Source organism: Channa argus, chromosome 17, assembly GCF_033026475.1.
Source record: "Channa argus isolate prfri chromosome 17, Channa argus male v1.0, whole genome shotgun sequence".
In the NCBI taxonomy this organism is placed as follows: domain Eukaryota; kingdom Metazoa; phylum Chordata; class Actinopteri; order Anabantiformes; family Channidae; genus Channa; species Channa argus.
This window is the reverse complement of record NC_090213.1, coordinates 8,951,159-8,963,930: the sequence shown is the minus strand read 5'-3', so window position 1 is coordinate 8,963,930 and position 12,772 is coordinate 8,951,159. Positions and strand designations below refer to the sequence as shown.

At 42.6% G+C, this 12,772-nt stretch overlaps 1 protein-coding gene across 1 annotated transcript; it reads right to left on the bottom strand.

Moving 5' to 3' along the window:
• Nucleotides 1-300: 300 nt before the first annotated feature.
• mycn (MYCN proto-oncogene, bHLH transcription factor) lies at nt 301-5,718 on the bottom strand. The gene is made up of 3 exons (XM_067482447.1): nt 5,555-5,718; nt 4,542-5,187; nt 301-2,377 (listed from the first exon to the last, which is right to left on the bottom strand). The coding sequence occupies exons 2-3, from the start codon at nt 5,164-5,166 to the stop codon at nt 1,620-1,622; spliced, it is 1,383 nt and encodes a 460-aa protein (XP_067338548.1). The 5' UTR covers nt 5,167-5,187; nt 5,555-5,718; the 3' UTR covers nt 301-1,619.
• Between the last annotated feature and the right edge of the window lie 7,054 nt (nt 5,719-12,772).

Here is a 12,772-nt window from a genome sequence, read left to right as displayed (position 1 = left end):
AGAGAGGAAAATTGAGAGAGGAGTGTGTGTGTGTGTATGTGTGTGCTCCGGTGCACTTGAAGTGTGTAGGTGTGTGCATAAGTGTGAGAGGCCACAGAAGAGGAGGTACCCGCAGGGTGTTGAGACAGAGATAATTCAGAAGACACTTTTTATTTCTTTGTCAGGCTGAGTCTGTGAGATCAGGAAAATCAAATATGGAGATGTGATGGTAAATAGGAAAATTAAGAGAAACATGTATATGAGAGGGTGAAGGGGTTCAAGGTCAAGTTTGGAGTTTAGAGACAATAAAAGATCCAAATATTAGGATTTTATGATGTCTATTTATTTTCCAAAATGAGGTATTTCAAAGTGCTATGAGTTGCAGCACTAAATGTACATTTTAAAAATGAAAAAAAAAACAAAAAAAACAAAAAACAAACATCTTATATCCGTTTACCCAGTTTTATGCACCCAATAGTTACAAATATAAACAAAAGAGGAAGAAAGAAAAAGGCCAGGTACATGAGGATAGAACACATTTGCTGTACAAAAGAATTATTTGAAGGAGAAGAAAAAATTAGATAAAGTGATATCTACTGAAAACTCATTTTCATACGAAAATATAAGTATCAAATTTAGTATGTATCAGGTTCACACTAAAAGCATAAAGGTGTGTAGAATTAGTAATATGGTACAATGCAAAGAAAAAGAGAAGGAAAAAAAACAATATATTGTTATATTACAAAGTTTCATGACTCTCAAAAATTGAGGCCTTACAGTACTTTGAAAGGTATATAAACTTCCAGTCTAGTTATTGGCAGCTTCCTGACATGTATAAAAAAAACCCAAGACAAAATGTATTACAAAACAAGGCAGATCGGAGTGTATTTTCTCTGTACTCTATTGTTATATACAAAAGTGTCGGCTAGCAAGGTGCACAGTTATACATCCACTGACTTGGCTTGAGCACCACTGTGAGAGGAGTGAGAGAAAGAGAACCTGTAGTGGCATTGTTTATGTGACCCATAATGTCTTAGTTGTCGTCTCTTCAGTTTTGCAGTGGTGAAGGCTTATTGTGTGTGAACTCTCCAAAGTGCCCTCTAACACCTGTCCATGTGGGAATCACTCGATTCCAGGCTGGTGTCACAGTGAGTAGAAAAAAAAAACAAAAAAAAACTAAACAAAACAAGATACAAATAGAAATGATATAAAAACCAGAGGAAGGGAAGACCAAACATCTATGTCCTCTGTCCTTCCCCTTTCCTTTCTCTTTTCATCTTTCCTCAATGTGACTGGATTGAAAAAGTAAACCCTAAACATTCTTAACGTCAACAAATGTGCAAAAAAAGTGGCGGCAGTGAAAGTCCGAGCATCCCTCCAGCACCCCACCCTCACCTCCTCCTCCAGGTGTGTGTGTGTGTGTGGTTTCTGTGTGTGTGTCAGCACCTGAAGATAATGTCCTCTGAGATGTTCTGTTTGTCTGTGCACTAAACAACAGATATGCAGGCCTATGTGTTGTGCTTAAGTGTATAGGCCTATGTTTGTATGTGTATTTAACTGTGGTCCAGACAGTCTAGGCTGGGACAGGAGGGGGTGATCCAGGGTATTTGTAAGTGTTTCTGTGATGTAGCGGTTGTCTGTTAGCGAGTCCTTGCCTGCTCCAGCCTGCGCATCAGCTGCTGCCTGCGGGCCTGGAGCCTGTCTTTCTCCTGCTGGAGCCTCATCTCCTCCGTTTCCAGGGAGCTCACATACTCAGTGGCCTTCTTAAGAATCAGGACCTTAGCTGCCTTTTCGTTGTGCGCCAGCTCTGGCACGTGGTCACGCAGCGTTAGGAAGCTGGATCGCAAGTCGTTCCGGCGCTGGCGCTCCAGGATGTTGTGGTTACGCCGGCGTTCACTGTCCTCTGAGTCAGAGCTGCCCCGTGGGCTGCTGTCTCCGCTGGTGCTGCGCTTGCTCCGTGTTGCCGATGTGACCAAGCTGCAGGACGTAGAGGAAGACGAGGAGCATGACGAGATGGTTCTGGTGGGAGGTCGTGGGGCATCTGATATCCTTTGTTTCTTTGGAGGAGGGGCGGGGTCGTCATCTGAAGTGTACGGTGAGGGTGCTGCGTAGTTGTGTTGCTGCTGGTGGACTGAGCTTCTCTTCAGGATCAGCTCTTGAGGAGCTCGGCCGATGAAGCGACTCATCACGCCAGACCCTGAGCTGGTTCCCCTTGCGTCCTGACTTTTGGGATGCACAGAGATTGTGACGGTGCCTGTTGCCATAGGTGATGCCTTGTTGGTTGTGGAGCGCCTCTTCTCTACTGTAACCACATCAATCTCCTCCTCCTCCTCTTCTTCCTCTTCATCGTCCTCCTCTTCTTCTTCTTCCTCTTCGTCCTCCTCATCATCGTCCTCCTCTGAGGAAAAAAAAAACAGAATGTGAGTGACTCAATTGCTCTGACATACCAAGTATTCCCACTATGTCATAAATGTGCACCAGCAAGTGACAGGCATTTGAGTTTGTAGACCTTTGAGTGAGATCAAGAGAGAGTGTGCGTGGGAGCGAGAACATTGCTCAATGCTGTTTGCATAAGCAGAAACCTTTTAATGCTTAGTGTCAGTCACTCCTTAAGTAATCTACTCTGCAGGTGTTGACACGTTCAGTCTCAGTGCTGAGCAGACGGGCCGGATTTCTGCCTTTCAGTCTCGCTACCCCTTCGAAACTTCTCTTAATCTTCTCCAGTGAGATGAGACAGTTTTAGTCTGAAGCCTTCAGTCTATCAGCGCAGCTCCAGACCCACTGACAGTGCGCGATAGGGACCCCTGATGAAGAGAGAAATCTCATTTCTTTCCCAGCCGAGCTCTTCATTTTAATACCTATGCTGAAATCGAGCTGAGCAGCTGAGACTTATCATCGACTGGCGCCTTTGATGATGAGAGGAAGTTGCCAATCATGAGGAAGAGTGTGAGGCCCAGTTAAAATGCCTTTGTGATAATGACTCTCATTATCAGCTCAGGAGCATCTGAAGAGTGTAGCATTTTACAGCTTACAGTAACCCACTTCAGACACTTGCAGCAGGATTCTGTCTTAAAATTATGAACACACTCACACACACACACACACAGTGTGTGTGGTGCTGCCATCAAAACAAAGCTGAGCACAGCTGTGTGGGTGAGGGGGCGTGGCTGCTTTTGCCACATGTGAGGCTGGGATTTAGCTGTTTTGTGTTTCACTCTTGGCTCATTTATTGGCGCTGGGGGGGTATAAATAGAGAACATAACAGAACATTTCTGTCTGGGGAATTAAAATAGCACAAATTTAGAAATAAAGCATAGCACAATTTAGGCATCTTCCCTTACACCTTATTATTTAAATTATGTTATTTCATGGCTTTACATCTGGAGTTGGTACAGGTGATTGTTTAGTTTTTTGTTTTGTTTTTAGAGCTGTTGGGGTCCTTCGTTCCCATGCAAAACCTTTTTTAATAGGCCTGTGTCACACTGCAAGATTTTAAGTATGTCTTTTTGATGAGGAAAGGAAAGTACGTGTGCGACATTAAAAGGGCGCCTTAAAGCTGCGAGCGGCGGAAGGCCACTGGAGCGAAACTGTGCGCAGGTTGGTGGGGCGGTAGGCGATCGGACCACCACCTTTTTTTTAAGCCTCGGAGCTGGAGCAGCGCCAGGGAGACAGCTGTCGAGATGGAGCGCTTGTTCAAAGCCGTCACCCCCCCCCCCCCCCCCCCCAAAAAGCAGCAGCCAGGGCCCTCCTCCGTCCTCTTTTCTTCGCGCTGGAGGAGGTGTTTGGCAAGACTGGCTGAGTCTGGCCTCTGTGCCAAGCTGGAGGCCTTTGTACTACTGTTTCACAGCAAAAACACTCTGATAAGAACTCGTAAGTGTTTGTTTAGGGAACTCATGGGCAGTAATAGATGGTGATTAAGTCTTACGGCGATTAAATACGCGCATCACCCATTTCCTACTCTAAACACATAATTACATCCACATTAATCCTTAACAGAAAATTGAAAAACATGACTAAGATTGTATTGTATCGTTGCTCGTGCCATAGTGTAACCCCTGATTTTCAGTGCCAAGTATAGTAATAATTATTACAAGCCACGGGACAGTTTGTACACACCGTTTGAAATTGTGTATGTATCGGTTTCTCATCCAGTGTGTTTATTCATCCGTGCGCAATGAAACCGTTTATTTCATTAGCTCAGCACATAATTTTGCACCTTTGCATCTTCCCCTCCCGCTCTGGCTGCACTGTGTGTGTATGCGTTGTGTGTTTTTGTTTGACTCAGATGCCAACTGAGTTCAGTAAGGCACACAATTCCCCATTTTACTGCCATCTGCCGGATGAAGAGCCCGCTGATTACATAAACCTCGTTCAGTGTGTCACTACTCCACTGTGTTTGTAAGTGTGTGTGTATGTGTGTGTAAGGGAACTAGGTAATCCGATTCTGGGCCAGTCATATGAACAAGCTCCAGTCACTCGGGTTAAGTTGGGATGATAATAATAATAATAACATTGACCTACACACTGATACAAATGGTTTTATCTCATCTTCAGAATCTTACCAGAGTCACTGGCAGGGCTCCCGTCAGTTGAGGATGTGTTAACGCTCCCAGCTGACTCCCTGCTGCCGTTTTTCTTGTGGACCGGGAAGGGGAACACTACCGCCGGGTCCACGCACTCTGACATCGAGCTGCGGCTCACCACCTCCGGCGCCTTGACGCACGCATTCCTGCTGCCAGCTGTGGCCGTGGAAATGGCCTTGCCGAGTTTCTCCGTGACCACCCGCTCCAGCTTTTCCCTGGCGGAGAAGCCACTCCACATACAGTCCTGAATAATGATGCTGTTGGGGTTAGTATCCAAAGCGGAGCCGAACAGGTCCCCATCATCGGATGCCCCCCAGATATCGTCCTCGGGCAGGAGAAACAGCTCGGAAGCCCAGTCCAGAGGGTCCCCTAAGCCGAAGCTTAGGGGGTCTGCTTCCGGGGAGGCAGTCGCCGGATCCCCCGGTAGCGCCGCTCTGCTCGGGGAGAGGGGCGGAGTGGGCAACAATTCGAATTTCTTCCAGATGTCCTCCCCCGGTGGCGCAGAGTCGGGACCACAATAGTAGAAGTCGTCCTCATCCGGGTAAAAACATGGTTGTAATGAGTCAAACTCCAAATCGGAGTTTTTACCTATGATCGCCGGCATTCTATCCAACAAACGACAAACCTGTGAAGGAACAAAAGGTACTTTAGTCTACAGCGTGAAAGAGCGTCTCCCCCATTCCCTGCACATTCTGTCACACCTGAAATCTGCATTATGAGTCAAAGCCCACACACACACAGTATGGGGTTTAAAAAAAAAACACACAAATCTCACAGGAGAATGTGCGTAAATGTGACCGTGACGCACAAACAGTGCGAACCGACACACTGGATCAACAGTCACTGAACAAGCTAGAAAACGTGTTTAGGACACAAAGAGCTATGTTTACAGAACAAAGTAACTGGAATGACAACAATCAAATCTAAGAGACATTTTGTTCAGCGTGGAAAAACGTGAGAAGATGATGGTAAAAACGCGCTTCTGTTTTTACCAGCTAAAAATGAGAAGATGCTCTCCTCGTCCTGACTCGGGATGATAACGTGCGGAGCAATTTTTCTCGTATCTCGCAGTCAGTAATACAGGCTCTAGTTTTGGAGCAGTCATCTACTTTGGGAGCACAGACAGTCCTCTGACACACATTGTGGCTGGCTGCTCAGTGTTATACACTCAGTTCTACAGGAGGAAAGCAGACTCCTCCCTCCCGGGCAAGGGGGTGGGGGTGGTACAGTCCAGTCGGGATTGGGGTTTGATGCGCCCGGGAGACTGACTGGCTGGGAGCCTTCTTTCAAGGTGAATCGAGAAAATAGCCAAACATTGCGAGCAAGAGCGAAAGCAATACAATCTTAAGGGGCGAGAAAGAGCATGAAGGAAAGGAATACGGGGGGAGGGGAGGGGAGGGGAGGGGAGGGGGGGGGACATAAAGAAATATCGGTATTCTTGAAAGCATCATGCACACTCTCTGTCCTCTCTGCACATCACTTGGATGTCAAACACAGAATCGTCTTGTTCAGGTTGCGCAAAGGCACTGCGGCAGGCTGCATGCTACTGTGGACCCGAGCGCAGATTGTAAACCACCAACACTTTTTACATTAAATATTCATCTGTAATAATCTTTGTCGCTTTGTGGAAGTAGTTTAGGGAATATTTTAAGAATAAATAGCAAATCCTGACATTCTAGGCAAAATTTGATAGGCTATTGTAAAATCCAATTTTTGAAACATAATTTGTTTTCATGTCGTCCATGAAATTTCAGTGCAACTGTTTCTTATGCATAAACCCGATGGGCATGGATCGAAAATGATGTGTAGAGATGTTTTCCTGCTCTTCAAACCCTCTTACCATCCCCTCGTTCTGTAGAGCTCTCAGTATCATTTTGTCTTTTGTCCGTAGGGGGGGGGGTCACCAGCGTCCCAGACCAAGTAAGAGTCGCTGCACCCTCACATGGACAAACGTGGAACAGCAGCAGATGCGCGCTACACAATCACACAACTCAGCGACCCAGACAGACAAAGGCAGGGTCGATCTTTCAAAAAAAAAAAAACAACAAAAAATAAAACATTACAAATTGTAAACAAAAAAAAAGAAAAAATAAAGAAAAGGAAAAAAAACATTTCTTTGGCTGTAAGGATCAGGATTTCCTTGGTAATGGAGCGAGCGGTTTTCAACTGTCTCAGGGAAACTGCAGGATCGAGAAGAGCATGTTACATAACAGCAAGCGGTGGTTTTAGCCTGGAGTCATTCCCATTCCATTTTCTAATGAAGGCCTTGAGGAATGGCGCATCTGTAATTATACACACAGTCTCAGACACACACAGTGTCTGATATTTATTTGTTTTTTTTTTTGTTTAGTTTTTAAAGGTAAAACCGGATTCCGATTGAACACCCGTTCTGAGAAGATGATAGACAGCTTCCACTAATTTTCAGGCAGACAATGGGCCATAAATACCGTTTTTATTTCAGGGTGCATTTGTAAAAAACTACAATAGACTAATTTCATTGTTGCAGACGTATTTCCCAGTTAAAAGTGAGCACACCCCACAGCTTATAGTAATGACCAAATAAGTAGATTTACCTTATCGAAATTCAATGCCCCTTCATAAGAGAAGCAGACTTGCCTTGCAGTCCCTGCACAAAGAGATACTAGGATTTGTTTCCCATTAGTTGGAGTTGAGTTCAAATGACTACAACTAGTGAAAAGTGAGAATGTGCAGCTGTTTGTCCACAGATTAGGAATAGCCGGGAGTTCCCTGGGATTTTTAACCAGCTCCCAGGATATGAGGAGATGGTCTGGGAGTCAAAAACTCCCCACGGGCTCTTGTCCGTCCTCTCTTTTTACTTTTTCTCAAACTACAGTTCAGCTCTGACCCTTCAGCATCAACAGGAGCAGCAGCTTCCTCTGCTGTGAACCAGGGCAGCGAGTGGGAGTAACAACAGTAGGGAAAGTTGTTTTTTTGTCCAGTGCAAATGGGGTGAAGACAGGGAGGCTGCTGCTTGTTTTCTGTGGAGCTGCAGAGTAAACACTTAGGACAATAAGCAGATGGATAGGGCAGCACTGGCTTTTTGCCGTTATGATGTGCTTTGACGTTGAGGGAAACACATTTGCAGAAAAGGAAGAGTGCGTTCACACACTCTGTTCTCTCAGTGATTTGCACTGAAATTGCCCAGATGTTGCTATGGCCATTATGACTGGTTATGGCTGATTTGTTTCCATTCCCTACCCACACATACACAATTAAATAAATGGAAAACACACACACCCTAACTGTCTACAAATGATTAGATTCATATTATTATGGCTTAATATCGCGCTAATCTCCTTCGAAGAGAGCCCTGCTCACAGTGCGACAACCTGTGCGACAACCAATACCCATAAAAAAGTAGGCATAGCGATGTAGAGAGAGGCCATCTTGTCAGAAGTAGGAATCAGAAGTGGGACATTGCTGGTGTCTGTTGTTTTTATGTCAGTCATGACATTCCCAGTCTCCTGCCCACCACTCACCACTGGACTGGAACATGGATGGTTAAGCAATTAGGCCAGTTTTGATAAAAGGCTCATAAGTCACCCCACAGTGGACAGTGCAAAGTCAAGCATATGCCTGCGTGTGTGTGTGTGTGTGATGGCTGGGGTGTAGGTTATTACTGATGTCATATAGTAAACATTCAGAGATTCGGCTGACCTGAATAAATGCAATGTACACATGTGGTCATCACATCACCTGACGTGACTTGTGATCAGTAAAATAATCAAAATCTGCACATGGTGCAGGTGCTGTCTGTCAGAGTGTGTTAAGAAGGCTGTTTGTGGTATGGTACAGTAATGTTTTGCACGAAACAGCAATACTGAACGTGTGTGAAACTTAGGTTAAACTTTAAAAGACGAAATAGACAAGAAGATGCAAAGCAGGCTTCAAAAATACTAAACTGATAATATCATACTTTCTATACTATGTAAACAGACAATAATCAGTGCTCTATATTTAGTAGATCTATGCATTATGCAGCTTATATATTTTAGAGGTAGGCTTACTCGTGTCCAGTGGTCCAACAGTTATCCACTCCAGAAGTCGTTGTATGACAAACACTAAACCTCTACTGAATTCCACTTACCACAATTAAGCTGATAAAGTATTTCCACAGAAAGGTTGAGATGATCGCCAATAATCTCCACAGAAAACGGAAAGAAACCGTGTACCTTCACATCTGCACCCTCACCTTTCCACTACTGCCTTGTTGTCCTGTCCCAAAATACCTTGTAGTCCACATCCATCAGTTAGCTCCAATAAACAAAACATTGTTTCCCTGACAACTGACTAGGCAAACCTCAAAGGCAAAAGCTTCACAGGCACTTATGTGACATCACTAATGACATCATCAAACAAAATTTGCCTAACCTTTCAAGAAACAGCAAATAAGGAAAAAAACGATTGGTAAGGAAACGTCTGATTGGCTCATAGATTTACATTGTCATATTAAATCTGTATTAAAGTAGAATAATTACAACAGCCAAAAGCAAGTATTTTTTTTTTGTTTACAGTGGGGGGGATTTACATTCCAGAGGAGCTACTGAAAACACACAGCTGTGTTTGTTGTTTTGTTACTTAGATGTAAGTGTGTTTACAGTATTCAAGTGAATTTTAAGTGTATATTCTGTGGACAGTTTTCACTTCAACAACTCAGAAGGAGTGCGGCAGCAGCTCAAAAATCTCTTGCTTGTTATTTGTGTAATTTGTGTATCCTGTCAATTACAGAGGCCAAATGGATTATAAGGATCCGAAAAAGTGGTTTTAGTTGATAATACATTTGTCACACACAAACAGAAACTTATAAAATTATAATCAAAAAATCAGAAAATTATAATCAAATCCTGAAAAACAATATCTTATACATTATTCTGTTATTTCTTAAAAAAATCGTATGTGGACTTGTATTTTAATATAATTAGTTGAATACAAATCGAGCAGAACCAAACATTTTACAACACCACAATGACAGTAAGTTTCCAGAATGTAGCAGCTTCATACTTTGGTCCATACATGTTCATATATCCCTGTAGAACATCGTGAGCTGGTTTTAACAGTAGCAGCCCAAAGAGCTGCACAGTATTCTCTCAGTCTGCATAAGGCATTAACGCTCCTCTCCTTTAATCATGTCCAGCCAGATTCCACCGTGACATCTTCTCCTCAAACAAACCAACTCCAGCAAGAGGCCGTGTTTGTCCACGATCCACATCATTACATTTTAGCTCCCGCTTCCACCTTGACTCGGTGGAGCCTACAACCACTTCCTCACCCGCTTCACCTTCACCTCACCCCAAACTAAATCAGGCGTTAATGTTATCCTTAAAGCCACTTAACACTGACCTATTCAAACATTAGTCAGTTCTGGTTTTACATCTTGCATCATGTTTTTTTCTGTGGGGGAATTTTTTAAAATTGGAGTTAACATTTAATGTGTTTTTAACTAGGTAAGAGATATGCTGCATCAACACAGTACCGGGTTTTCATCTGGTTTGTATTCTGGACCTACTGTATTTAATCTCACTGTGCATGGGACTCAGCCGATGAGTCAGGTAAAAAGAAGCTATTTATTTTTAATGCTGCTGCCAAAAAATGATTTCAATATTTTGCAAGAGGGCCTAGCCTTGTAGAGAGAGAGGAGCGAGTAGCAACAAAACCCTGAGGAGTTTATACAAGTGCTTAATGACAATTCCTCAGTGAACACCAGCAAAAATGCATTTCAGTGGTTATAAAGTTATTTTGAATGTAAACCATTGTGACAAATATGCACAGAAAGAAACTGTTTTCCCATGTCTATATTTAGGCAACTTTTTCCCACAATATCTATTTTGGGAAGAATAAACTTGTTTTAGGAAGTGTTTTGGCCTCATGGTATTGGATTTTGAGAGTGCCAGAAGTGTGCCTGTGTGAAACAGGCAGTGTAGTCTGTCTTGTTTGATCTTGCCCTCAAACTCAAACTGTGTCTTAAGTATGCCTACAGGTCTACCTGTACAATTAAACCGGCAAATCAGATGATTCATGGAGCACATAAACATCACTTTTTCCACTTGAGTAATGTTTCTGTTTATTACTGCTAGGATCTGTGGTGCAATTCATTCCAACCCAGGTTAAGCCTTCCTTTGTCAAAACAGTGAATGTGGATGTAGGAGCTCATTCTTCTTGGGAAATATGTTTTTATATATAGGAAGTACATGAATATATTACGACAATGGATGGCCCATTTGGCAGGAAAACTAATTTACTTGGATATATTTCCTCAGTTATAACATTTTAACCTCATGTAGCTACTGTATATCAAATTGCAGCATGAGCCAGGATACAGGCTTGCTCTGTGGGTTTTTATTGTAGGTTCTCTTTAAGGTAGTGCCAGGCACATTAACTGGAAGAAATGCAGTTGCCTACAAGTGGACTGGATGAAGAACGCGTTAAGAAATTTCATGCAGATGGTAACCAGGTATCTGCTGTGTGTGAGATGGGAAGTGATATGCACGCAAACAGATAATGAGGTGGCAGAACATATACAGTGCTTTGACAATAGACTAAATAGAATTTTGCCATTCTGGGAGCATTTTTGTGATTTCCAAATACTGTATCCATTGGTCTGACCAGCTACACCGATATAGTGTAGAATGGGAGGACATCATGCTTGTAGCATGGATCTCAGTACATGTTATGGATCATTTTAAGACCATCAATCAGTGAGCTTGGCCCTGAAGGTGCACATGATTATAAATTCTGAACATCAACTGGAAGTCAGCATCAGTGATGATCAGTGTGCACTAGCAACATGATTAACTTGATCATAATGTCTGCATTGAAATGTAACCTGGTTACAATCAGCTTTCAGTAGGATCATTTCCTAACATTCAGGTAAACCAAATTAAATATTAAGTAGAGGAGTATTATTTGTTTTATATTCTGCATATGTAAATGTACACTAACTAGTTTACTGTATAGCATATTTTTAACCACTTCCCTGAAAACTGCTATAGCGTAACCTGATTTCTTGGAGTAACCAGTTTACTTGTAACGCATGAAAGAGAAAGCTTCTCTGCTGGCTTTTCCAGCCTCAGCTGTACACAATATTACAAGAAAACACTGTAGGCTCCTTTTGCTTCCTTCTCCACCCATATTTAAAAACCTCTCCTGACTCGCCATGGGAGAAACGTTTAGCCCGACTGTTAAAGTGTCGCACGTAAATTCAGTTTTGCCTTGACAGCTTTACAGGCCTATTGTTGCTCTTTGCAAGAGAAATGGGGGCTTTGGTGAGTTTGTAGGGACATGAATCAGAGAAAGGAAACCTTATTTGACTGATGTTGGTTTGGGGGTCAGTTACACAGACAGGAGAGCCACAGCCTGTTAAATAAAAGCTACTCTAATATGCAAAGACTTAGATAATTTAGCTCTACCTGTCTGTCTGTGTCTCTATCATGCTCAACTGTGTCTGCCACAAATGAAGATCAATAGCTAGTTAGCAAGCAATAAAACGATCCATCATGCTTAACAACAGCAGCTATGATTCAGATTTTCTTTGAGTAAACTGTTTCTTTAATTTTTCATTTCATGTGGAAACTGATGCAGATACGCTATGACGTAGTTCAGCTACAACCCACGCGGGAATCTGGAGAAACTGAAGAAGAAATTCCACTTTTACTACCCAGCAAGGAGAATTTCTTAACAAAAAATTTTCGTGGTGCCCTGATTTGTAATGATGTGTGTTTAAGATGATGTGCAATTATGTTATCAGGACTCAAGTAGAAACTTGAGCTCAGCATAACAGACCCCACTGGAGGCAAACCCTGGCAAATTTGTAACTATACATGTGAACACGCAGTTAATGGTGAACACTTAGCTGCTACAGAGCCAGATATTTATCTCTGGAGTGGGTTGAGATCAAACAAGAGATAAAAACAACAAGGAAGATGTAAAACAAATATGATCACAAAGGGAGGATAATTATGATTTGTGTCTGATGGATAAATTCAGGATATTAGTTAGAAGTTTATGGTAAAATATGTTGTAAATAAAAAAACTAGTCATTGTACAAACATTTTTTTATGGATATCATACAAATGAGACTTTCTTTTTCAAAAAACTGCACTTTGACAACTACAGGCTCACATCCCGGTATTCAAATAGACTGTATGTTAACGTATTTTCAGTTGAGAGATAACAAATAGTCAGACTTGGAG